This window comes from Chinchilla lanigera, unplaced genomic scaffold, assembly GCF_000276665.1.
Source record: "Chinchilla lanigera isolate Chin_1 unplaced genomic scaffold, ChiLan1.0 scaffold00012, whole genome shotgun sequence".
Lineage (NCBI taxonomy): Eukaryota > Metazoa > Chordata > Mammalia > Rodentia > Chinchillidae > Chinchilla > Chinchilla lanigera.
Genome location: NW_004955413.1, coordinates 9,819,611 through 9,847,062, shown reverse-complemented (window position 1 = coordinate 9,847,062; position 27,452 = coordinate 9,819,611). Strand labels below are relative to the sequence as shown.

Here is a 27,452-nt window from a genome sequence, read left to right as displayed (position 1 = left end):
TCAGCACCTTGCACTTGCCAGACAAGCGCTTATGCCGCCGAGCTACATCCCTGGCCCTGAATATTTTTATTTCCAAGAGCTCTTCTAATCTCTGAATGTTCCACGTTATAACACTCCAGTTTTTTCAGGTGCAGTATCTTATCTCCCTGGGAAAATTATTTACAATAAGTTTTATTCAGCCTCTGACGCCTCCACGTGTGTAAGACGCCCAGAATCTGTTTCTCGTGGCCGTTCTCACTCAGCCTGCCTCTGTGCTGTCACCAGACCCATTGTGGAGAGTTCCTTAGCGGTCTGTACTTCCTGTGGCTGGACCATTGCTGCTTCTAGGGACAGCACAGCTGCTGCTGTGTGGTCTCAAGAACCGTGTCTCCTGTGCCTCTAGGAAGACGTCTCCTATGAGGAAAGGGCCTGTGAAGGAGGGAAGTTCGCCACCGTGGAAGTGACAGATAAGCCTGTGGACGAGGCTCTCCGGGAAGCAATGCCCAAGGTCATGAAGTATGTGGGGGGCACCAACGACAAGGGTGAGTACCCCTGAGGGACAGGCCCTGGTCCGAGGCGGCAGCTTTGCAGAACCTCACTTCAGCTATAGGAAACATGGGGGAGGGGCTATAAGGCCCCTGTGACTTCCGGCTCAGCGTCATGTGACTTGTGGTACTGTGCGAATAAGGAGTTCAGCACAGGAAGCGCTGAAAAGACCCCTCTGACGTCAGCCCAGCCTCCCCTCACTTTACGGAATCTCTGCTTGAATCACTCAGTTCATGGTTCTTTCCCAAGTATGGAGCCATCTGCTGTCCATATATGTTTTTTTCTCTTTTTCTGTTTTTGACTGAACCCCAGGCCTTCACACTAGGCTGCAGCCCAGCCTTTTTTATTTTTTTATTTTGAGACAAAGTTCTCACTATGTTACCCAGACTGGACTGGAACTTGTGATCTTCCTGCCTCAGCCTCCCAGGGTGCTAGGATTATAGGTCTGAGTATCACATCTAGCTTGTTGATTTTGATTTTGTTTGATGGGGTGAAGTCACCCATGGTAAGTTGAACCCCAGGGTAAGGTAAGGCCGACGTCTGAGTTGGGACCTCAGCCACAGGGTACGGAGGGTAGTGGGCCTTGGTTAGGGGGCCTTGGTTAAGGTCCCAGACTCTGTTCTGGCAAATGAAGCGTCTGAGAACTCCCAGGCTATCCCACTCCTAAAGACTTGTCCATGATGACTGCTTCCCTGTCTTTAAAATAACCGACCTAAAGTTTCATGTAAGGTATACCTGCTGGAATAGAAACCATATTTTTAAATGCTGACCTCTGAAGGGGCTTTCTGATTTATGCAGCATTTAGGATCACTGCAAACTAAATATGGGTCAGACAACTAGGTTAAAAAAAAGAAATGGGCTTAATTTTTAGGATATTTCTCAAGCTGATAATTTAAAAAGAAACTGGTATGAACCACAGTAATATTTTCTAGCAGCAAAGTAATCAGACTTTGGAAAATAAGTTGACCAGTAGGAAGTCAAGAAGATATCTTTTCCTCTTAATGCTGTTCAGAACATCTTTTTAGATGAAAATAGGTATAAAAATTATAATACTAAAGAAAATCTTGAAACAAAATAACTATAGCTAAACTATTTTAAGTGCAGTCTTTGTTGGCTTTTGAATGTTTTAGGGCTTTTTAATTTTTTTTTAGTTATATATTTTGATTCTATTACTAATTATTTTCTACTAAGTAATCTTAAGAATAATTTAACTGTATTATATTGTACAATGTGCCCATAATTTACTCAGATACAGTTCTGTTTTGAATAGAATAATAAATTTTGCTGTGGTAAATATCCTATTACCTGGAGCCTTTTCTATATTTTATATTATTTCCTTAAAATTGATTAAAGTAAGCAGATACTGATAGCTACATTTTTTTTTTTTTTTTTTTTTTTTTTAGACAGGGTCTCGCTATGCAGTTCAGGCTGGCCTTGAGCTCACTTTGTAGCCCAAGCTTGTCTCAGACTTGCAACGATCCTCCTGCCTCAGCCTCCTAAGTGCTGGGATTACAGGCGCCACCACGCCCGGCTTCTACATTCTTGATATATATCGGAAAATGATTTTTTCAAGAACTGTTTGTATATTCCTAACTATATCTTGATCTGTGTAGATATAGAGGTAGATAAATAAATTGATTGATTGATTGATTGATGTGTGGTACTAGGGATCAACCCCAGGGCCTTTGCACCAACTGACATTCCCAGAGTTTTATTTTTTGAGACGAAGTGTCTCTAAATCACCAAGTTGCCCAGGCTGGGTTCTAACCTACTATTCTCTTCCCACAGCCTCCCAGCATGCTGCCACCACACCCAGCTTACCTGTATTTTTAGTATCTGAAATGTTCATTGTTAACTCCGTGAACAACAAAGAAAAAAATGTTGCCCTGGAAGAAGAATGAAACCAGTGTATCCTCCATGTCCCCGACACCCACTGCACTCTGTGTTTTTACATTGTCAGGAACCGGGATGGGAATGACTGTCCCTATCTCCTTCGCCGTGTTCCCCAATGAAGATGGCTCCCTGCAGAAGAAATTAAAGGTCTGGTTCCGGATCCCGAACCAATTTCAGAGCGACCCACCCGTTCCCAGCGACACAAGCGTCAAGATTGAGGAGCGGGAGAGCATCACCGTCTACTCCACGTAAGGAGGCAATTCCTTAGGCGCCCACGGGCAGCCCTTGGTTCCGTAGCCACTCCTTGAATCACCCTCAGTGAGATTTGCATTGGGTTTTTCTTGCTGCTGAATTAATTCAAGCACTGAATCCTGACAGTTATGCATGTTAATTTCTTCAGGCTGCAGCTCCCAAATATTTGCAGTGTATCTGAATAAATGCCTTAGCCAGTTGCCAAGTTGATGAATAGAGAAAGTAGGTCCTCCGCTTGAGCTTTGGATGAATCCTTGCATTTGTTATACCGTATAGGATTCTGGGAGACTCCAAGAAGGCCTCGGCCAAGCTGCAGCGTGCTGTCACAAATGCATGGAAATAGAAAGCGTTGGGAAATACCTGATTCGCACACCATGCTCCCTTAGAGTTCTAGAAAGGCATCCACTCTCCCAAGTTGTTCAGGGTCTGTGGCCCTTTAGACAGAGCACACAGCCATCCCTATTGCCATTCTGGCCCTTTTTGCAGGCCCTCACTTGCAGTCATGCTCCTTTGACTGTAGTAGCCAGTACAAATTGTTGCATGTTGTGTATGCATGTGCGTACGTGCATGTGCATATGTGCATGTGTGCATGCGTGTGTGTGGTTTAGTTGTACTTGGGGTTGAACCCGGGGCCTCATGCTTGCTAGGCACACTGTACCACTGAGCTACCCAGCCCTGTTGCACGTTTTTTATTGTTTGGGCCCCAGTCTCCCCCTCAGATACCAAGTCTCTTCTAGATGATTAGTGACTCCCTCTTTGTTAAAATCCTGCTGTGTGACAGGCACCAACCTAGTTACAGGGGAAGACTGAGATCCTCAGCAGTAGTAACTCCAGGTTGGGGTTTGGTTCTGCTCTTGAAAAACCTCATAAAATGGAACTACACCAATAATCTTGTACCGGACATTGTTTTGGTCCCCTCGTAGGGACCCTCCAGATTTGGTCATTGGCTTCACCGCTCCAACTCTGCTCCTGGGGGTGAGGGCAGGTTCCCTGAAGTTAGCACAGCATGCTTAGAATGTGAGCTTGTCTGCATTCTTAGGCCAGGTGACCACAGAGCCCCCTAGAGGTTAGCTGGTGTAATGCAAGTGTGCCGCTGATTGGAGCCGGCAAATCCTGTGCTGCTTTCTGTTCTAGTCCTCATTCCCAGTTCCCAGCCTTCAGTGCAGAGGGGCTGCAGAGAACTAGGGCAGAGACTAGGGCAGGGAACTGAGGCACCTAGGATTGAAAATTTAAGGAAGTACTTGCTGTCACAGTCGTCAGAGTGCAGGGTGGGCCCTGAGAGTAAGTGCCTCCTTAAATCTTACATCTTGGACATCTGCCTATCTCACCTTCGTTTCTGCTCTGACTTTTCCATTTTCCTTCCTGTGCTTTGAGAAGCAACTTGGTGCCATATGATGAGCATTTTATGTGCAATTTCCCAGCTCTAAGGGCTGGGGATATGGCTCAATGGCACAAGTGCCCGCCTGGTAAGCGCAAGGTCCTGAGTTTGATTCCCAGTACCAAAAAAAGAAAAAAAAAAAAAAACAAACAGAAAACGATCCACACATAGCCAACCACTGTTGGTTGAGAACCTTTATAGGGCCAGGATATAGCTCAGTGGCATAAGTGCCTGCCTGGCAAGTGCAAGGTCCTGAGTTCGACTCAAAATACCAAAAAACTAATAATAAATAAATAAATAAATAAAATCCCCGCTTTACTCTTTAGTACCAGGATGATGATGCTTACCAAGTCTCTTTCCGGTTGTTTTGTTTTGTTTTTGAGACAGGGTCTCTCTCTGCAGTTCAGGCTGGCCTTGAGTTCACTATGTAGTCCAGGCTGGCCATGAACTTGTGGCAATGCTCCTGCCTCTGCCTCCCTAGTGCTGAGATCACAGGCGTGCACCACCATGCCTGGTAATCAAGCCTCTTTAAGATTTAGTTGCCCTCTGCATAAAGTGCAGATAATATAATCTACCTCATAGGATTATTGTTAAAGAATAACAACATTAGTATAATAGTATTTATTATTTACTACGATAGTATTTGTAAATTAATGTTTCTGACCTGTAGTAGGTGTCAGTAATTACTCCTTCTCTTTCCCCCTTCTCTTTTCCTGAGGAGTGCGGTTCACGCTATTACATCAGTTCACGTAAGACTTCACACAGATGGGCCTGGTCTGTAATCATTTGTTCAACCAGACCCAGAGAAATCCACTGTAAACAATTGTTTTCTTTTGTCTTTAACTTTTTGTGTGGAAACTCTCAACTTATAAAAAGGTGGAAAGAATGAGATAATAAAAGCACAAGTACCCATCATCCATCACTGACCCTTGATCAACTTGGGGACAGTTTTGTGTCTTGTGTTGACGTGATACCACCCTGGATTATTTTTAGGTAAATTGCAGACATCATATATTTTGTTCCTATTTTACTGTGATGACAGAAGTAATTTTTTTAAATATAATTACAATCATGTACTGCTCCTAAAATTTTAACAGGAACTTGTTAATGTTTTAGGAATGTAAAATATCCAGGGTCCAGGTTTTTCCTGTTACCTCACAGTTTGTTTGTTTGTTTGTTTGAATATAGATCCAAGTATAGGATTCATCCATTGCAAATGGTCAGTACATTTTGAAGCTTCTGTCATCTGTCCATTTCCCCACCCCGGTGCTGGTTCACTTTCCCTTGTACTGCCTGAGTCTTTTGTCCTTTAATTCCCTGCAGCCTAGATTTTGCTGACTACATGGGTGGCATGTAAATTAGTTCTTAGAACCAGGGACGTGTTCAGATTCAGGTTTTAGAGTTTGGAAGAAGAATGTTTCCTAGGTGGCAGTGTGTCGGCCCATCCGGGATCCTAATGGCCAGTTGCCTCTGTTTTTGTGATCTGAGTAACTAGAGATCATCACTTCCTGCATGGCTCTTCATCCAATTAGAGCTTGTAAAATAGTAATGCTCTCTCTGTATCCTCCTCCATTTATCAGCAGGAATAATTCAGGAAAGAGAGGTTTCCCTTATCTCCTGTTTGGTTCTGCTGAGGTGGAGGCAGATAGAAAAAGCAAGATATAAACCAGGAGTGTTGGCACCCACCTGTAACCCCAGCAGTCTGAGGGGCTGAGGCAGGGGAATTACATGTTAAACCCAAACGTAGCAATTTAATGAATTAGTGAGACTGGATCTCGAGAACTTTTTTTTTAATTTCTAAAAGGGTGGAGGTGTAGCTCAGTGTGAAGGCCTTGAATTCAATCCCCAGTACTGCAGAGCAAAAAAGAGAAAAAGAAATCAGAAAAGGCAAGATATGTGCTAATGGCTTCTCTTTTCTTACCAGTTCTCAGAAAAATAATTTCATTTCTTGACATCCTCCAAAAGTTAGGAGACTTCCTCTCTGATTTTTTCGAATAGCAACAGAAACATATGAATTTAAATATCCTTGATGTGTTTCCCATCCTTTGCAGTTTTTACTGTTATTGATGCTCAGATTGTCTCACCTTTGGCCAGTGGGAGGGAGCCTCTTCAGACTGGTTTCTTAGCTATTTTGACCTGACTGTGGCAGCCGCTTTGCTTTCAAGCACATCTTAACTATTTCTTGCCCTAGGGCTGGGATCAGCCATTTCTCTAACAAACGCTGGTTCTTTATGATGTTAAAAAGTATCCATTTAAAAGGTAAATTGAGGGGGCTGGGGATTTAGCTCAGCCGCAAAAGCGCCTGCCTGGCAAGCGCAAGGTTGTGAGTTCGGTTCCCGGTACCGGAGAAAAACCAAAAAAAAAAAAAAAAAAGGTAAATTGAACCCAGACCTGTTGAAGTCTCCTTTTAATTCTCTGAAATCTAAGCAGAAGTAGTACCAAATTTGGTGTTTAGCCGCCTCTATTTGAATTTGATACAGTTCTACCCTTATATATGGCAATTCCTCAACCAGCCACTTGGTGTCACCGCACAGCCAGATGCGCATTTAAAAGCAGTAGTTTGTGGTATTTCTGATTCTGTTGAAAGGAAGCATTAACAAGATGATAGAAGGCAACAGTACTGTTTCAAATAAGAAAGTGGTTTTCAAATAGCGCAGTGACTACATTCAGTACCAGAACTAATTCTGAAATGAAAGCCTTGCATCCTTAATTCAGTCTTTTGTATGGCTTTGTGAAAAAAATGCCTACAGAAGTTACACATTTATTAGCAGCATTAATTATCACCACTTTTTAGATAAATAAAGTGCAGTGGAAAATAAAACTATCAGAATACATGAAGGTCAGGGCTTGGCATCCAATGCTGGGTTCTCAGCAGGCCCCCAGCAGGAGAGGTCGGGTGACTTTAATGAAACCCTCACCCTAATGAAATGTCTGAGTATCACAGAAAGAGTTGGAAATCAGGAGTTTAGTGTCAGGTGACCAGTGCTATGATCCCAACTGACCACTTAATGGCAGGACTACCATGTTACCATGCCTCTTGGTGCCTCAGTTTCCTCATCTGTAAGATGGGTGAGAGTCCATAGCCCATTAGATAAAATGGGATCATATCTGTAAATGCCCACCTAGTGCTAGATAAGAGGTAGACATTCAGAACATTTTAACCAGGTCTCTTATTGACATCACCTTCCTCTGAGAATTAAAGTTTTATTAGAAAAAACAATAGTGACAAAGTCAAGGTTATGGTAGATACATTTGGTTTCTACCCTCAGTTCTAATAATTACATGCTTTACAACTTTGGGCAACTTGTTTAATCTCTCAGCACCTCGGTTCCCTTATCTATAAGAATAGAACTTAAAAGGCATTGTTGTGAGAGCCGTGAAGTTGTCCTTATGAGAGAACCTGGTCAGCTACGAGGACCTCAGATTTCAGTGTCGCTTCTCCCTTTGAATGACCAGGCCTTTGGGAAGTTTGACCTTGAAAAAGAGATGTTTGGAAGGAGCCCATCCCCTAAACCTCTAAGGGTCCCCATGTCACCACTTAGGAGATCTGTAGACCAGTGTGGCCCAAGGTCCGAGCTCATTCCAACACTAGTACTGCAGGGAGTTGGGACCAAGAGGTGACAGCTGTATTGAGCACCTGCTGGTTTTGCTCTCTCACTTCAAACGTAAATGGGCCTCACCTGACCGTTCTAGCGGAAAGAGCACCCTGGCCTTTTCTGTGTCTTCACCGTCATTTGTTTGGTTTTTTTCCTTTGTACCACGGCTCCCCAATGCATTCTACACCTGTCTGCTCATTTGTCTACTGCCCTGTCCCCAATTAGAATGCAAGTTTCTGGGGGCAGGGCTTTGGGCTGGAATCTAAAAAGTGCTCAATAAGTGAGTGACAAGCCTTGGTCCTTTCTTCTGCTGCCGTCTCCCAGCTCTGTCCCTAAAGATCTTGGTTCCCCAGCATAGCTTCGACTGTCACCCATCTCTTGGTACTGAGGTTGTGAGTGGTTTATCGTTTTATCAAACTAAACATGAAGACTAAGTGAAGTCATTTACTCATTCTTTCATTCAAAAGCAGTGCACTCATTGTTCTTTGAACCAGGACCAACTTAGGTTGCTGAAGTTATGACAGAACGAGCAAAGTGTATGCCTTTAAGGTGAGAGAAACATTCTATGTAAGGAAAACAGACCAAAAAACCAAGTGTCTCAGGCTGGCTAAGGACTGTGCTTCTCCAGAGAAAAAACTGGTATCCACATTTTGAAATTAGAAGAAGGCAGACTTCTTTTCAAAAGCAAAAACACTGGGGCACAGGGCTTCCGACTGTGAAATGGACAGGACTGAGGATGTGAAGTTCTTGTCCCTGGAGGAGCTCAAGGTGTGTGACGTTCTGCCGTATTCTGCTTGGGAGGTTTGTAAGCTTGGTTCCATTTGACAGATGCTTACTGATTACCTCTAACATTTAGGCCCCCTCACCTCTGAAAGCCTTGGCAGTGCTAAGAGTCTGTATCGAAAACTGAATCAATCGTCATGTCCTTTCACTTGCAGCCACTAGTTGTCCCACAGTCCCTCACAGACTTGTTCTTGGAAAGGGCTTCCGGTTACCAAGTCTGTGGAGTGACATCTGGGTCCGCACACCCAGGGCCCAGCTGCCCAGGAGGCTTCTCCACGGCTTCTCCTCAAGGGGCTCCCAGTCAGCAGGGCCCCAAACAGAATTCAGTGCTCCTCCCTCAGTCTCAGTCCTCTCCGTGCCTCTTACTTAAGTTCCCACCATCCTCCTGCCCACCTGGTTCCAGTGTCCACCTCTGCACCTAATTATTGCCCCAGTCCTGTCACTTCCCCACCATCCCTTCCTTCCCATCCCCTCCTTACAGGTCTCCACCGTTTCCTTGCTGGACAATTATCATGGCCTTGTGATTGGTTTCCAGCTCGCCCACTACTGCCTCTTGTGAATTATCCTCTTGTCATCCCCAGCCTAAAAGCACAGGACCAATGGTGTCACCTCTCCTTGCTCAGACACTGAGGCCACCCAGCTATGGACGTGGGCCCCAGGCCTGGCCCCGACCTCCCTACGTGTGTGCATTTGGAGCACAGCGCGCACCAGTAATGAGATCCTCTATTCCGCTGCAGAGGGAGCTGGTAACCGCGGCTGCCCCAGCCTCTAGTCAGGCAGTGAAGTCCAGTGGCACTCGCTGCCCTCCAGGGCGTAGCCCCACCCCCACCGTGCACTGATCTGCTGCCCCCAACGCTGCAGCCTGTTCCAGACCTTTGCTCAGAGCCCTCAAGCCCGCCCCTATCTCTGCTTCTCAGTTGTGCGTGGGCAGAACCTTGTCCTGCCGCCCACGCCCACTGCAAGAAGAGAGGTGCTCACTATGTAACTGCTTAATGTCTTGCCCTTCATAACCGTTCCCCGGGTCTCCTCAGTCAGAAGCAGCAGTTCCGTTCCCTGTCCCCCAGCAGTTCTACCTCTACAGCCCTATTTCCTTCGGCCCAGCAGAATCAAGTTGTGGTTCTGTCCTGACCTCTTGGCTGGACCTCGCAAGGGCTGAGACGCACCCTTTGCTATTATGGGTCCCGGGGGTCTGGTCTGTGCTCTGTGCCCAGTGATGCCCCACTCAGGAGTGCCGGCTCCGTGAGGATGATGAACGCCGCATTGTGTGAGGCCTCTGCTGCTCGTGTGACGGTGGCCAGTCGCTGCCCTGACCCTCTTTCTGCCTCACCCGAGGCTGTGCGTGCAGCTGATTCTATGCAAATTGGTGCTGACCTGTTGGCTGCTGAAGTGTCAGGCGAAGGTGGACAGTCACATTCAGAGTCATTTTGTCTCGCTTTCCCTCCCTGCATGCCAGCACCAGGCACTTCCTGGAGGACAGCACTCTGCGCACTTTTGCCTCTTTGGACCAAAAGCCCGCCTCTTACACCCACGGGAATGCCTGCATCGTCTCACCACCGCCGCTGTGCTTTCTAACTCTCCCAGCCCCCTCTTCAGGCAGCTCCTATTGTGTTTTTGGAATCCACTGTGTGTGTGTGTGTGTGTGTGTGTGTGTGTGTGTGTGTTCCTGTGTTCCCATGATAACCAAATTTTTTGTTGGGACATTGAGTGAGACAAAATACAATCAGGCTTCTCTCAAGATGAGTGTGAGAAACTCATTAACAGGCTTAGGGAAGTAACGCGCAAAGGAATGTGTCCATTTCCTTGTAGGAGCTCAGAACACTGTGAGCATTCCTTACCTCACTCAAACAGGCTCGGGAGGTGGGGGACTGGAGACCCCGTGTGTTCTCCTCCCAGTGTGGACCAGAGGCCGGGGCAGGGAGGGACAACCGCTGAGTCACTGCGCCTTCCTAGCCAAGGGCTGTGCCCTGGTTTTCTGGCTTGTGAGTGTGACTCTGTGACTGGGGTTGGGGTGAGTTAGTTAATTGAGCAGCCACGTGTCTGCTTCCATAATTCTCCCAGCTTCCTTTGTTTCCTGACAAAATGTTTCCTAGCTTCCACGATGAAGCAACAGGAAGACGTTTGTCTTCATTACAAGCATTTCAGACTGCCAGAGAGTAAAAGTAAAGTTTCAGAGGTTTTCTTTCTTTCTTTTTTTTTTTCTTATGCACTTTCTAGGGATTGAACCCAGGGCACAGTGTGTGCTAAGCAAGCACTCTAGCCCTCTAAGCTACATTCCCAGCCCTTTTTATTTTATTTTGAGACAGGGTCTCACTAAGTTGCCCAGACTAGCCTCCAGTTTAGCAATCCTCCTGCCTCAGCCTCCCAAGTAGCTGGGATTACAGGAATGGGCCACCGTGCCCAGTGAAGTGGGAGCTTTCTAGTACTGAACTTTACGAATCCCTGAGTGATGGTTTCCTCCCCGTCACACTGTGCTTCTCGGACAGCCCTGCTCAGTGTCCCCTGCCAAGGTCACCATCCAGGTATTAGGGTTCCCGGCACTGGCCTTCTGTACCTCGCCCCAGTCCTCACCAGGACTCTGGCCAGCAGCTGCTCAGTGGGACGCCCACGTTCTGTACCAAGTCCATTGCTTTATCCCTGACTCCAGTTCTTTACCAGGGCAAAGGAGATTTCTGCAGCATCAGACGCACATGTGGAGGCTGAATTAGCAATTGTCACATGAGTGCATTTCACAGAGGAGCGTCAATAGCAGCATGCCCCAAACCGGGTCACTGGCACCCCCAGCCCGAGCCCAGCTCTCCAGAGTTACTCTTCAGCCTCTGTCTCTGCTCTAGTTAGGGGTGTCTGCTCCCCTCCATCCACCTGGGGCTTATCCAGGAGCCCTGGGCACCCCCGTCACCCTCTCTCCTCCCTCCACATCCATCCTCTCACCGGCTGTCCCTGGCCCTCACTGAGTCCCTGCCACTTGCACCATCCCTGCACTGCTGCGGGGGCATCTTTCTAATAGTCTGATCTTGTCGGTCCCCTATAGCTCCCCACCCCCCGCTGTCCTCTTAGTTTATTATGTGAAAGAGGGAGAGAGACAGACTCCAGTAGCAAACTGAGATATTTATTTGTTTTTTTGGTTTTTTGGTTTTTTTTTTTTCCGGGACTGAGAATCGAACTCACGACCTTGCGCTTCCCAGGCAGGCGCTGTGCCGCTGAGCTAAATCTCCAGCCCCACAAACTGAGATATTTAAACACTGAACTCACTAATGGGTCCCATCCATCTGAGGACAGTCACTTTTATTATCTCAGCCTTGATTATTTATTAGACCCCAAGGGGTCTAATATGTGTCAGGCACTGTGCTCTGCATGCAGGATACATCAGTGGACAAAAATGTCACAGATGCTGCCATCGTGGACCCTGTATTCACCCAAGGAACACAGGCCATAAACCATGATATGGTACAGTTTGGGTCTTGAATGTTCTCCAAGGCCTGTGGGTTAAAGTCTTTGTCCCCAGGGTGGCGCTATTGAGAGGGTGGGGCCTTTAGAGAGGAGCCCCCTGGGAAGTTGTCTGGCTGCTGCACCACACACTGCCCGCCAATGCCATCCGGCACCCTCCCCGGAGACCTGGAACCTCCAAAACCATAGCCAAGTCAGCCTGTGTTTCCAAGTTCATAGCCTCAGGGATTCTGTTACAGGGACAGAAAGCCGACCAAGGTAAACTGTGTAGTGTGTGTGCCGGAAAGGAGGGAGAGAAGGAGGGAGAGAAAGAGAACAAAGGAGGACACTGGGAGTTAAATAGTTTTGAGAGAAGGCCTGACAAAGTGAGAACTGCTTTTTAAGCCACTTTGGGATGTGACTCTAAATTACCATGGTGTCCCTCACCTTGGGAGGCAGGGACCTGAAAGTCTTGGGAGAGAACTGCCAAGTACGGTAGGCCCTCCCTACGGGCTGGCTCTGCACCTGTGGATTCACTCGACTGCATATCAGAAATGTTTGGGGGGCGAATCACATCTGTACTGAACACAGGCTTTTCTTGTCCTGGGTTCCTACACAATACAGCGTAACAACTATTTACATGGTATTTTACATTGTAGCCGTTCCCAGTCTTGCCTCCTTTCATCTCTTCCACAGCCTTCTGAGATTAATGCTCTGTTATCTTTTCTATTTAACAAAGCCAGTGACCCACAGATGCCAGAAATTAAAAGAGTTGCCCAACACCGTGAGCTGGAAAGTAACAGAGTCTGAAGATCCGAACACACACACTACCCATTATGCCTCCACTTGCTACATGATGACGGTCAAGGACCGCTCCTTTGGGATTTTCAAAATCAGTAGCTTAAGGAGCCAGCTGGCACTGTCCCTTATCACGGAGAACAGTTCAGTGTCACAACACAAGTAGGAGCTGTGGGAAACCCTGACACCTGTTCCCACGTCCAGCATCTGGTTCACTTCCAACAGGTGGTTCTCAGGAAAAAAAATCCTTCCTGGATCTTCCTCCTGTGTCTGCCAACCTGTGTCCCCCTCCCTGAGCCTCAAGAAGGCAGAGCATCTGCCTTACAGTCCTTCTTCGATGCATTTGTAGAGCCAGTCTCAGCTGCTTGAAACTGGTGTCAGCCTCACTCCTTGCTCTGTAGCCGTGACCTAGACATTACTAGCATAGCCAGCCCTTCGCACCTGAAATCCTGGGTGTTTTTCACATCAGCGGCCCCGTGACCAGCATGTTGAATGCGTGCCATTGTGACTAACCACTCATAAAAGAGCAAAGCATGATTCAGAGAACACCACCAAAAACAGTGCACTATTTGGCTTCATCTCGGCCTGGTGCGCATTCAGACTTTTGAGTCATAAAGCTCGTTAGAAACATGGGTGTATTTGACTCTCATAAAGATTTTAGTGCAAGCCAGATTTAGAGTGGTATATTTAGGCTACAGATTGACTTCTGGTACAGAGGCAGATGATGTAAGGGAAGTAATTATCTCCAAAAAAAAGTATTAGGAATTTGGGGCTATGTAAAGCTTGTACGGGGTCCCTTCCAAGACTTCTTGGGTCTTTGCCTTGATTAGCTCTGATGTAATGGAGCTGTCACATCCTTGCTGGGGGAGCGCAGTTGTTATAGCTGCTCTGCTTTGGAAGAAGCACTAGCGCCTACCCTTAGAGCAGCAGCTATGCCCGACTCCTGCTTGTCCCTCCGTCCTGCTGGTGACAGAGGCCAGAGAGGGCCAGGTGAGTGGTAGAAGGAATTAAGCAAAAACACTGGGGACATAGGGTGGCCTGGGGAACAGCTTATCATCTCTTTGGGAAATTATAGGTAAGGGAAGCTCACATTTAGGCTGTGACTTTTATGTTTCAGACCCTGTAGTGGTTATAATTTTCACCTCTGTTACTTCAGGTAAACTCATTACTTTGGAGGGAAAAGAAAATATATGGCATTTTTTTGTTTTTACAGATGTAGAAAGTGAAGCTCAGAAAGGTCACGACCACCTGTTTAGGATGTGGCAAGTCCACAGTCCGGCCACTCTAGCGTGCTGGTCATAATCAGCGTGGTGCTGCCTTCTTTTGAAGACTCCCTGTCTCTCCAAGGCCGTGTCCTCTCTTACCAGCCCTTGCTCTTGTCTCCTCAGGCAGTTTGGTGGCTACGCCAAGGAAGCAGACTACATAACTCAGGCCAGGCAGCTGCGTGCTGCCCTGGAGGGAACAGCCACCTACCGGGGCGACGTCTACTTCTGCACCGGATATGACCCTCCCATGAAGCCATACGGACGTCGCAATGAAATCTGGCTGCTGAAGACATGAGTGACTCATGGAGCCAGGGGCCTCCCAGAAGTGGGCCTCAGTGTCCCTGCACACGGGGTCCGCAAGGGGGCAGGACTTCTCAAGTTCCAGCTTTCCAAGTCCGTCACTGCTGGGTTTTCTGACATAAGCATGTTACGTACCCCAAGGGTCTTTCCCTCATGTTGGGAAGTAATACAGCCAAGCTCGGCAGCATCACTCTCATTGATTTAGAAAATCCTGTGACAGATCAGAAAAAAAACCCAACAGTATTTTTCTCACCCATCTGGGTTGCTGAAAACTGATCTTTTTTAAGTGATCAAATTTGTATTTTGTTAGTGAGGGATTATGTGATTTATGGAGTCTTTCATCGGTGATTCTTATAAAAGTTCTGTCTAAAAGAAATCAGAAATAAAAATCTTTGACTTAAGCACCTGAGGAAAATCCTAAGAATAATTATTTCCAAGGCTCAAGGGCAGCAATGGCAAACCTCTTAGAGCTTTGAAAGATACAAACAGCCCACAGCAACATGTGTGCCATAGGCTCACCTCCACTGCCCTCGGGTCTCACAGATAACGTGGTTGGGGGTGCTACCGACAGTGGTCAGCACAGCAGGAGTCCCGTGTTGAGTTCCCAGAGCCCTTCCAAACGTCAACCCAGAGGCCCTGGGAGGAAGTGTGTGCCGCATCCTTGACTGTCTCCCCGCTGACGTTTACTGTCGCTCACATAGTGGGTCCATGGCCATACGGAGGTGATGCTCACAGTCACAGTCGTGGTCCATGGAGGGTCTCAGGAGTCACAAAAGCAGACTGGAGAGAAAAATCACAGGCAGAATATTTGCCAGGAGGATTTATTCAGTCTGATGAGGTGAGATCAGAAAAGGCTAAGTGAAGAGAGAAATGAGAGAAGCCACATTTAGCTTGGCCTGCAGGGAAGGCAAGAAGAGGCAAGGCTGTAGCGGGGAGGGAAGCAGAGCTTGTGGGAGAGGAAACCCGCAGGTCCCAGGGCAGGGGGAGGGCACCCTGATCTTCATGGGGTGCCCAAGGGCCTGGTCTGTCAACTGCCCCACCTGAGACAATGGCGATGCTTCTCCAGGAAAAACCCACCACCGCAGGCCCATCCGGGTTACTTCGGGAGCGGTGACGGCTCTGTGAGGTGCTTCATAGGGAAGAAGCCAGAGCTGTGACCTTCACCACAGAGGGCTCAGGCGACGTGACTGAGGCTCCCTGAGAAGAATGAGAGCTGCCATCACCTCCCCGGGAGGCTGTGGCCATTTCTGAAGATTTCCCCAGTCAGACACCAGGCCCATGCCGCCCCATGTACAGACTTGGGGAGACAGTGACAGTCCTCACAGATGTAAGGAGGACCGGGTTCCCACAGCCTCACACTGAGCTCGGGACCAAAACAAACGTGCAGCCACAGAGGCCGCAGGAGATGCCAAAGGTTTGGATTTTTTTCCTAGCAAAAATTAAAAGCATGAATAGCGTGAGCAGGAACCTGACTTCATCGTGTTTGAGAAGGAAAACCCTGTCCGTGGTGTGAAAAATAGATGAAAAGGGATGCGCAAGGTGCGAGGTGACCGATGACAACGCGAAGTAAAAGAGGATGGTAGTCCCAATGAGGGTAACGCAGTGAGGATGGAGAGAAGTGCACAGTTTGGAGCAAGAGATGGGGTCTCCAGGACTTGTGACTGATGCCGAATGGTAATAAGGGAGAAGGATTTGGAGGGGATCAGAACATGCCGCCCCAAGTATGCCGTTTTGGCAAATTGATTATTTTCAGCTGAAGGCGGCTGAGACACAGCAGACACAGGGAGACTTCTCTGCCGTCCTCTTTCCTACCAAAAGCCAGGGTGTAAATTTCCCCTGAGAAAAATACCCAGCTTGTACAACAAAGGGAAAGAACATCTTCTTCACCAGGCGTGGGAAGCCAATGCCAAGCTGAGTCTGTAAAATCCTACTAATGCAGCATTTATCACCCATGAGTTTCTCCCGGTCACTTTCCCACAGTTTTCCAAGCCCCTCTGTCCTTTGTCTTACCACGTCTCCACAGTGTATCGCTCTTTGTTAAAATGGTGTATAAGCCCTGCGTCTATTTGCTTCTTTCTGTGAAGCATCCCCCATGCCACATAAAAAAGGTTAACATCAGGTAAAGCTTGTCTGCTTTTTCTCCTGTGAATCCATCTTTTGTCATGTCAACTGACAGACCCCAACCATAGAATTTAAAAGGATAAGAGGAAAGTCTTCCCTTTGTACAGGGTCCAGTACAATGCCCAGAATCTTGGCTTGGATGAGTGGGTGGATAGGCTTGAGATGGGGAACGCAGTGAGAAGCAGAGTGCCAGAATGGTTTCAGGAAGGGAAGACTGCACAGCATTCAAATGAAGACACCTAGTGGGCATCCAGAAGTACAGGTCTGATGATAAAAAGGTAACTTGTAGATTTATGTTCGCATGTCATATAAAGAAAGATGGAGTAGATGAATTATGAATTCTTGAGGAAAGGCTGTTGAGTAAGGGGGAAAACCCCAAGTAAAATCTCAGAGGAACCCTAACATTTAGAGAAGAGCAGTGAAAAAGAGCCTGACAAAGCTGAAAATAAAATGGCCAGGAGCAGAGGAAAATGCCAGAAAATCAGAGAGAAGCGATCAGCACGCGTGAAAGCGCTGCTGACACAAGTCCTGGGGCTCATCCAGGACACAGCCCCGTCCCGTTCCCCAAGCTCCCACGACAGCCTCCTCCCTGGTCTCCATATTTCCACTCCTCGGTCCCTTTGGTGCATTTGCTACACAACACCAGAAAGATCTTTGCTTAAAACTCTCGTTTGGCACTTAGACTACAACTCAAACTCCACTGTATGACCTGCAGGGCCCTGTATGAAGTACTCCTGACCAGCACTCCCCTCCTTTCCTTTCTGATGTCTCCCTGACTGTCTCCAGCCTTGGATACACTAAATCCTTTTCTGCCCTAGGGACCTTGCAATAGCTGTTACACGCTTCCCCTAAAAAGAAGTCCTCGGCTGAAAAATAAGTAGCCTTGAAAACTAGAGATCAAAAATAAATTCCAGCCCCAATCAGCCTACCTTTGCCTCACCTGCCAACACTATTCTCTTGCTCAGTGGCTGCTCTGTAAAGGTTAAGGCAAGGATAGGCTTGCTGGGGCTGGCATTTTTGATCTCTAGTTTTCAAGGCTGATTGTTTTCCAGCTGGGTCTTATTTCTGAGAAAATACAGGTAGTCCTCTAGCATAGCATCATGTTTTTCTCCTTGTAGCACAAACTACCATTTGTAGTCTTTGGACTCACTCATTTTCTTTCTTTTGTCTCACAGTTTGGTCAGAAGAGGCCCATACCTGCTTTGCTGTCCATTACATGCCTCATCTAGGTCAGGGACATGCCATTTAGGACTGCACTAAACTGTAAATACCAGAAAACTTAACCAACACTAATTTAAACCCAAAAAGTTTTCTTTTCTCATATAGAAGAAATACAGAGGTAGGTCTCGTGGTCCAGTCTTGGCATCTCTGCAATTGTCTTGCTCTTTCCCTCAGGACAGTAAGATGGCTGGCACAGCTCCTGCCATCACATCATGTTCAAGACAGGGAAAGGGAGAAAGGAGGAGTGGCTGTATCATTTCCCACCTGTCCCAATTTATGAGGAAACAAAAGGTTTTCCAGAAGCTTTTCCATCAGAGTTCCACTTGTATTTTATGAGCCAGAACTGACATACAGGGCCACGCATACCTACAAGGAAGGTAGAGAAAATGTGTGTTTGGCTTTCCAGCCTTCGGCGTGGGAAGCAGCAAGAGAGATGCATATGCAGAATGCCTTTGGGTAGCTAACCAAGGGTACAGTGAGTGTCCCTGGGATCAGAGCATGCAGAGGTAGGAGTCAGCTGGGGAATGGGATGAGGCCATGTGGTAGAAGACCCTACAGGCTTTAATTCTACATTCTCACTGCTAAGCTATGCACAGCTGACAAGCGCTTTGCTGCCTCCATTCCCAATGAACCCTGATATGCCCTTCTTCTCTCCTCCTTTGCAAAACCAGGACAGTGAAGCATACATAGTCAAGAAGAGGAATGAGGGGCCAGGGATATAGCCCAGCAAATGCGAGGTCATGAGTTCAATTCCCGGTACCAAAAAAAAAAAAGGAATGATTTTCAGCCACTGCCCCACACTGAGGACACAGGGGGTGATAGGATGATGATACAGTGATTTAGGGGAAAAGGGGATATGAGCTAAAGAAATGAAATATTTACTCTCATCCTGGATTTAGTAATAAAAAAACAGGACCGCAGACACCAGAGTTCCTAATTGCCAGTAAAGCCATCTTTTCCCTGATTCCAACCCGCTCTTCTGTCAATATCTTTCCCAATACAGAAGCTGACAAAAATTCCTCTGGCTGTCGTCTCACTGATCCTCTCTCTAGGGTCTGGAGTAGAACAAACGGCTAATATTTTAGATTGCTGTATAACTGAATTGGAAAGCAGTCAAGAGGAGGCTATAGGTATCAGTATACACCTAAGCTACACTCTGGGTTTACTGCCCAGGGTCCTGGCCTCAAGGCAGCAGCCTATCCAGCACTGAGTCTATAAGGATGCTTTGCCCTTCTGCCAGAAGCCACCCTCCTGGGCATTAACATTCCTTGCATTTTTGTGACCTCCACCCAGCAGAATTGTTCTGCATGTGCCACGGCACAATGGCACACTCACGCTTACATGTGTGTTTAAGAGGCGTAGGGTAGTTATGTCTACAAACACAGGAGACACTTGGCTGAGTTCGGGGAGTTGGTTGGTCATCATTTGTTGAAGGAAGACCTCCTTAATTCCCACTTGGCTTCTCCACCCTTGAGTAATAGCCCTTTGATCTTGAGCTTGGTAATTAAAGTTTTACGGCATGCCTCACTGACGGGTATTTATATGGTTGAATGCCATGGACTTTACCTTTAAATTTATATTCTCAACTAGCCCCCAGGCTTTCCCTCTCAGAAATATGTTTGTTTCTATGGCAACATTATTCTTTGGAACATCAGAGGTAGACCCAAGTCCCAAATGCAGAATCAAGAATAAAGCTAGATGATGCAGAAATGCCAGTATGGACTGTAGTTGTGGCTAGAAGTGGTGTGGGCTGTGTTGAGCTTTCCATATTCAAACCTCAGAGACTACTTCATCTCTCCTTAGCAATGAATTTGCTGGACTCCCATCAAAAAGTCATTTTTATGAGCACAAGGATAATTAATTGCTGGTTCTCTGAGAATGCTCCCCACCATCCCTTCTGGGTGTCTGTGCCTTCCCTGCTCCCACACCTAGATCCTCCTGTCCCTCTCTGTCTATTCTCTACTACTCTTCAAGTCCAGCTCTAGCATCTTTGAATTCTTTGCTCATCCCAACACTGCTCTTCCTCTGTGATTTGTAATCCCTACCTCACACCTACCACATCAGGACATGTAGGCAGTACTCAGTTTTATTACTGCATACTGGTATTTTTTTAACACTGAGAGCTGTTCATAACTAACACTTATGGAACATTCACTGTATCCCAGACATGAATGACCTTATTTCACCCTATGAGGTTATCGCTAGCACTGTCACCTCTACTCCATTTACAGATAAACTGGGGGCAGCTCCAGGAGATTCATTAACGTGCTCCAGGCTGTGTGGAGGATATGTGACAGAGCCAGAATTTGTACCCTAGGAATTTAACTGCACAGTCCCCCTCCCATCCACTGTGCAGCGGCACACTGAATGCTCATCCTGTCTGCTGTCCCAGCTGGCAAGGAAGAAGATGAGCCCGGCGTGTGCCTACATGTAGTGAGAAAGCGGGTGCTCCCTCCTCCCTGTGTTATTTACTCTGTGGCTCAGTCGAAGTGGCAGTGGTATAATACACATAATCTCCATGTCCCTAGGGTATATGCTGCTGCTGGAGATGTAGATGTACAAGTCCACGCACTTGAAACTCCAGGAGCAGAACAGATACCCAGCAGCAACCTATCTGCCGCTGCTCTGTAGCCTTTGCTTTATCTTCTTTCCCTCTTTTCTCTGTAGAGTAAAATTCAGCCAACACTCTCCAATAGTGCCTGTGACACTTGAATAAGTTATATATATATATATATATTTGTGATCATGCTCTCTCTTTTTTAAAAATTCACACAGGACATTTGCTGTGTGATCAGAATGTGTTTTCTGAGTGGGTGTAGGGGCTTATACTAATAAAGCAGAGCCCAGCGAATTCTCAATTATTTTTTACAAGTCATAAAAGCTTCAGCCCCTGGATGTGTTCATGAGGCTCTATGCAAGAATGGAGCTGTAGGAGCTGATTTAATTACCGTTGGTCACCGGAGAACAGTATCCTTCCTCTCTCTCTCACTGGGGACTAGGCCGTCTCACCTTCCACCCAAGGTTAATCCTGTCCCCTGTACTGGAAGCTGTGCCTCTCACTGCCATCCTACCATTTACCCTCTCTTTGTGAGTTCAGCAGTTTTTTTCAGTACTGAGATCAAACCCAGGACCTCATGAGTGCTAAGCAAGCACTCTACCCATGAACCACATCCCAGCCACTGACCTTCTGACTTCAATCTCTCCCTCACCCCTGGCTCCTTCCCTCAGCATACATCATGCTCATATCTCTCCAATTAAGATTTTTTAAAATCTTCCATCTACTTGGTCTTGCATTCCAGGTATACCCCAATTCTCGCATCACCTTCAAAAATTGCCTAGCCAGTTACTTCATGCCCCAAGCATTCAGATCCTTTCCTCTCCTTCACTGCATTCACTGACCTTTACATCTTCCATCCTCATTGAGCAAATCCAGCATACATTGGTCTTTATCAGGCTGGATGGTTCCTCTATGCCATTTCACACAGATCTCCCCTTCTGCATGGTATCTGTGACCTGCTGCTGTCTAGGTGCACCTACCTCTAGCTTTTCCCCTACTTGTTTCATAGGTTCCTCTCCCTGCCCAGCCCTCAAATGCCACTGTTCTTTAGGGCCAGTGCTCTGTCCTCTTATTGCCACAACATATTATTCTGCACTCTCTCCAAGGTGAGCTTACCCATGGCCACATGGGTTCCATGACCATCCATGTCCGGATAACTCCCAAGCACTTATTTTCAGCCCATTTCTCTTCTTGACATAATATCTCTCTGTATCTCATCTCCTTTCAAAATGTGTCCCTCAAAAGGAGAAAAGGAAAGAAGGGAATATATATATATATAGTATTATTCATTTTCATACTCTCGGTTCCCAAGAGAGTCCCCAGGATTAGCCAAAGCTCAGTCTCCGTGAGACAAATAAATGAACCGGTGTGTTTCCCAACTTGTGAACTATAGAAAGCAAGCTGAGCATCGAAGATGGAGAGAGGTAACAACCTAGATGTCCATCACCAACCTGGGATGTACTTACGATGCCAGAAGAAACACTGCCCAGCAGAAAAGGCACAGAATGCGGAAAGAAATCTCAAAGCTCCAGAAGCATCTATCCGATGGCCTGCCTTGATAGAGTCGCACAGGAAATTCACAAATACTTTGAACTTAACATGTCCAAAACTTAACACTTAGTTCATACCCTTCCGTTCCCCCGAAACCTTTTCATGTCTCAATCTTCTTGACTCTCTGAACCAGTGACGGCAGATCTATGGCACATGTGCCACTGTGGGCATGCAGATCCCTCTCTGTGGGCACATGAGCCAAGTCACCCCGTCAGCCAAACATTGAGCATCAGATTACAGCTGTTTTCTTTTTTAAACTGAAACCTCAGTAGTTGCAGTGTTCACACTTTGCATTAAGTCAGTGGGTTTTGGGTTGCAGTTTGGGCATTCATCTCTAAAACATTTGCTATCACTGCTCTAAACCATGTCACCACTCACCTAGAGCACTTGTTTAAATCACAAAGCTCAAAATCAGCTTCCCTGCTTGGTGGACACCCTTGGGAGCATCCTTCTCCCCTACACAGCTATAATCTGAGGTCATAACATCCCTCCCACCAGCAAGGCCATTCTCTCCTCAGGAAATCTCATGTTTTCTTGATCATTCGGTTAGTTTCCTATTTCCTCTCAAACTCTCTTATAAAAATGGAAGACCAGGGGCTGGGGATTTAGCTCAGCGGCACAGCGCCTGCCCAGCAAGCACAAGGTCATGAGTTCGATTCCCAGTACCGGAAAAAAATTTTCAAACATTAAAAAAAAAAAAAAAAACGGAAGACCAGATGGGGAAGAACAGGGACCCTGTCCTGGAGCACAAACCCAAATGGTACCTCAGGCCAAACATAGGAATCAAGAAGCCACATGAATTTCTCTGCCTCTCTGCTCTAAATCTTCCCTATCAACCTCTACCTTGTTGGGAGTATTCACTCCCCGCTCCAGTTGCATTTGATTCCAGGTGTTTGTTTGTTTTTGAGAGAGGGTTTCACTTCATAGTTCAGAATGGCCTTGAACTCACTATGTAGCCAAGGCTGACCTCAAACTCACAGTGATCCTCCTGCCTCAGCCTCCCAAGTGCTGGGATTATAGGTGTGTGCCACCACGCCTGGCTTGATTCCAGTCTGATTCCATCTCATTTACTCACTTTACAGAATTTCCCTGAGCCCCTGTATGTGCCATCCCCTATTCTAAGCAGGTAGATGTATCAGTGAACAAAACAAAGCTCGTTGCTGTTGTAGTATAGAGGAGATCGATAGCAAATAATAAGTACATGAATAAGCATTTGTGGTATATTTTAGAAAACAATAAGTGCTATGGCAAAATTTTAAATTTAATTGAAGAGAAAGGGCAATGTTGGGGAGTAGGGGGTGGAAAGGATGTATATAATTTTTTTTTTTTTTTTGGTTTTTCTCCGGTACCAGGAACCGAACTCATGACCTTGCGCTTGCCAGGCAGGCGCTTTGCCGCTGAGCTAAATCCCCAGCCCCGGATGTATATAATTTTTACTTAATTGATCTGGGATGGCTTCATAGATGATGGCAGGGGAGGAACTGGCAGAGGAACCAACAGTTCCAAGGCCCTAAGACAAGGTGAGCCCATGCGACTAAGGGGCCCTGGGAGGTCAGATGGGCTCAAACAGTGAGCAAAGGGAGCATGGAAAAGGTGAGGTTGCATGAGGCTTTGGGGGCCACTTTTAAAGCCCTGGACTTTTCTATAAATTAGAAACGTCCATTGTAGGATGTGTACAGAAGAGAGATATAATCGAAAGAATCTTTCTGGCTGTTGTGTTGACTATAAGAGGTTCAGGCTTGGAGCTGGAGTGAGAGGACATGGCAGAAGCAGATGACCAGTTAGAGGTCTACTGCAGAGAAGCAGATGAGAGATGATGGTCACCTGGACACTGATGGTGATGCTGAAGTGCTGAGAAGAGGTCAGAGTGTGTTTGTACCCTGAAGGTAGAACCAGCAGGATTTCCTGGTTGGCTGTACGTAGGGTGTGAAAGAGGAGAGTTGAAATGATTCCAACGTTTTTGGTTTCAGCCACCAGATGGATGGATTTTCTATCAGGTGAGATGTGGAGCAGGTAATGGGTTATCAGAGGACATTTTCCTCCATTCTCTCCCTCCTGCCACCAGAAAGACCAGATTCCACCTCCAAAGTATCCCATCTCACTGGATCTCCCCATCACCTCCACCCAAAACTGGAGAACTCATTGCATCTCACCTGGGCCCTTGGGTGGGTCTCCTACTTCTTACTGTCCGGTCTCCGAACTGGACCCCTGCCAGCTGGGGGAGAAAAACTCCCCGCACAGATCCGTTATTCACACTTGCAAGAGTGCAGCATTCAACAGGAAGCCAGCAGCTTCTCCCATGAAGCTCAACCAGCTAGTAGCTGCCCCCACACAGCTCAGCCTGAAGAGTGGAGTCCATGAAAAAGCACAAGCACATGCTGTGCCTGCCAGCATCCCTTGTACCCAGCACCACCTTGTCTATCACCTAGCCCTAGACTCCCTACTCAGAGACCCAAAATTTTGTAACCACCTCGGCAATGCCCCCTTCCCCTACCTAAACTCCCCTATAAAACATGCTCTCACCCCTTGCTTGGGGCCAATCATCTTTTCACCCTTGCCCTGGCTGCACCCGGTCTGCAATAAAGTCTTCACACGTTGCTTAAACGCTGCCTGTCTTGGTGGTCTTGGCTGTGCCTCAGTTTACCCTAACACTTATCTTGGTCCTTACACTCTGTTCTGAGTGCTGGTGTTCCTTACACATTCGGCAGTTGGCAGCCAGATGGATCTTTTACACAGTAAACTGGATAGTGTCTCTTGCCTATTTAACACCATTTCTGGTTTTCTGTTGCTTCAGTGCACACTTCTATATGTTCCAACAGTATTGTGACTAACTATACATAAAGTGTAATTATTACATTTATAAGGAAAATTTAAGACTTTGGGATGATTAATCACTTTTTCCATGAAAAGCTGGTGCCTCTGGGTTTAACTGATCCTATATGTGTTTTTGCCTTTGACAAGGCTATTTTAGAAGTCTGTCCAAATAGAAGTCAAAACATAGAAAAATGATAACAATGCAAATAATTCTTGAAGTTATGCATGTACAATAACTGTGTTCCATGGAGATTTAACTGTGTTCCATGGAGATTCAACTGGGCAGAACAAGAAGACCATTTCCCAGATAGCTTTATGTTCATCAGTCTGTCACCCTAGTGATGATTACTGGAAAGTGGGGCTTGGTTCGTAACGTTCACCAGAGAACCCACAAGTAGACTCTTGTGTGACTTAGCATTTTCAGAGTACAGAAGCTCTGTCCCAGGAGATAGCATTTGGTGACCAAATATTCCACGAGACCAAAGCAGATGTTGCCAGATTAGCTTTGACTTCCCCTAGGAATTCACTCCCACTGTATTTTATTGGCTGCAAGAGACTCCCTAAAGCCCGCCCAGATTCAAGTGGAGAGGAATTAGACCCACCCTTGAGGAGAGGAATGTCAGACAATTATAACCGTCTTTTAAAGTTGCCATCTCTTTTGGGATCCTCAAATGTGCCTGACATATTATAATGTATCATAGTTTTCCCTCATAATTAAATAGTAATTAAAAATCCCCCAAATCAGCTAAATATGCACTTTTACCATGTCCAAAAATATTTGCCAAGATGAGATGCTTTTTCTTTTTTTTTTATTTCCAGTACCGGGGATTGAACTCATGACCTTGTGCTTGCCAGGCAGGCGCCATACCTCTGAGCTAAATCCCCAGCCCCTGAGATGCTTTTTCAATCCAAAAAAAAAAATTTTATTTCTGAGTTTAAGTACTGTGCTTAGTATTTTCCTTCATGGCAATCAAGAATTTGACTACGTATGCTAAGAGGTTATTGGTTAATTCCAACATCTGAAAAACAGATTGCTTCAAGTTTTGCTTACTGTCATCTCATGTGATTTTAATAAATCCATGAAATTTAATTAAAGTTCTTTTGGTGTCAAAGATTCATGATGAATAAACCATGGGTGTTAGCAATTTTTTAAACAATTTTTAACCACTGCCATATGTTCTGGTCATATTTGTTGTCCACACCTGCAGCCTCTTTGCATTTTTTCTGTTTGTTTTAATAATTTTAATAAACTGTGCTTTTTCTCGTAAGGTCCCACACATCATCTGTTAGAGTTACTCCTAGGGCCTAATTGTTTTGTTGTTCCTTTCAAGTATCTTTTCAAGTTGTTGATTACTGACTGTGCTAAATTGCCTGTGGCTGCCTAACAAATAATACAGACTGGGCGGCTTAAGCAACAGGAATTTTTCTCACAGTCCTGGAGACTGAAATTCCAAGATCCAAGTGTTATAGGGTAGTTTCTCCTGCAGACACTCCTTAGCTTGCAGATGTCAAACCTCCCAGGGTCCTCACATGGTCATCTGTGGTCATCCTCTGTGTGTGTCTGTGTCCTGATCTCTTCTTACAAGGACTCCGGTCAGATCAGATCAGGTCCCACCTTAATGACATCCTTTTAGTTTAATTACCTCTTTTAAGGAACCTACCTCTGAATAAGGTCACCTTCTAAGACACTGGAGGTTAGGACTTCAACCATAAATATGGTAGGGGGTGTGCACCATTCTGCCTGTGTACCAGTGTGTACAATTTTTCTAAACATTTGCAGTTTTTTTAGGTTAAATAACATTGAATCAATAGGATGCTTTTCCAACAAGCAGATTATAGCTAACCCAGTTGTGGGTGAAATTAACTTAAAACAACACAATAAGTTCTCTACAAAATTGTCTTATAACTTATATTTGATCTTACTAAAAGGGTTGGCAACTTGTGCCATTGGTGTTTTTTAAATTTAATCACAAAATCGACACCAAGCTCTAACTGCATTAAAAATGCTGCCTCTTTTGATTAGCAATAATACAGGTTTGATATTACAGAATACTATTTAATTTGTTAGCTGACATCATTTTATCATGAAAAATCATATGTATCTTCCATCCATTCTGGAAGCAGAATTTTTGGCAGCTATATGACTTTTTTTTAATCTTTGCCACATAATATACAACCAAATAGATGATTAAAAAGCTCTTTTATTAATATTAGTTGACAACTTAGAAATTATTAATAAATTTATGTATTTTTCCTTTGGAAACATGAGGCATTTATTGAGAGAATGTCATGTTTTTCCCTAGTATGTTTTCTGTTTTGAAGATTTTAAGTTTTTGTTGATAAGAATTTTATTATGAGCAATGTCAAATTGGTCATTTTTGTTAACCTTTGCATAAAAAATAAAATCACATTTAAATAATGTTCACTATAAGGTCTTATATCAACCGTCTTCTTTAAAGAATGCAACTCAAATAAAATTTAAACATTTTATTAGAATCAGCATTTTTATTGATACTGTAAGGTTTATATTTCCAGATGTAGAAGCTAAACTTGAACTTACCTCTATATTCATCACAATGTCTGCTTTCTTCTCATAATGAAACAGCTCAGTAAAGGGTATGTATGCTAGTTAAGTTGAAAGATTTTTATAGTCACAAAGTTAGGGGAAAATATAAAATAACTCTTTTCAAAAAATACCCTGACATGTCCAAATGATACTCAGTTAAGAGTCTTTGAGAATTTGCTGGTCCCAGATCAATTCCTCCAGTATTTCATAACAAACTGCACATTACACAAGTACAGAACTAAACTGTACAAGGTGCACACACTGATATAAAATTGACCAAATTATCTGTCATACACTAGAAAGTTGAACAAGGTGCCCAAGACCAATTACATAACTTTTAGGGTCCATTACAAAATGAAAATATAGGGCCCTGCCTGAAAATAGGTAAGTCACTGTCCCTTTGCAAGGG

At 45.6% G+C, this 27,452-nt stretch overlaps 1 protein-coding gene across 1 annotated transcript in view; it reads left to right on the top strand.

The window, feature by feature from the left end:
* Positions 1 to 14,622, top strand: part of Hebp1 (heme binding protein 1) — a 24,293-nt gene extending 9,671 nt beyond the window's left edge. The window contains exons 2-4 of the mRNA XM_005378979.1: positions 383 to 521; positions 2,486 to 2,666; positions 14,037 to 14,622. Coding sequence (XP_005379036.1) covers positions 383 to 521; positions 2,486 to 2,666; positions 14,037 to 14,208 — 492 coding nt within the window. The 3' untranslated portion in view covers positions 14,209 to 14,622. The remainder of the gene's footprint in view (positions 1 to 382; positions 522 to 2,485; positions 2,667 to 14,036) is intronic.
* The last annotated feature ends 12,830 nt before the right edge of the window (positions 14,623 to 27,452 follow it).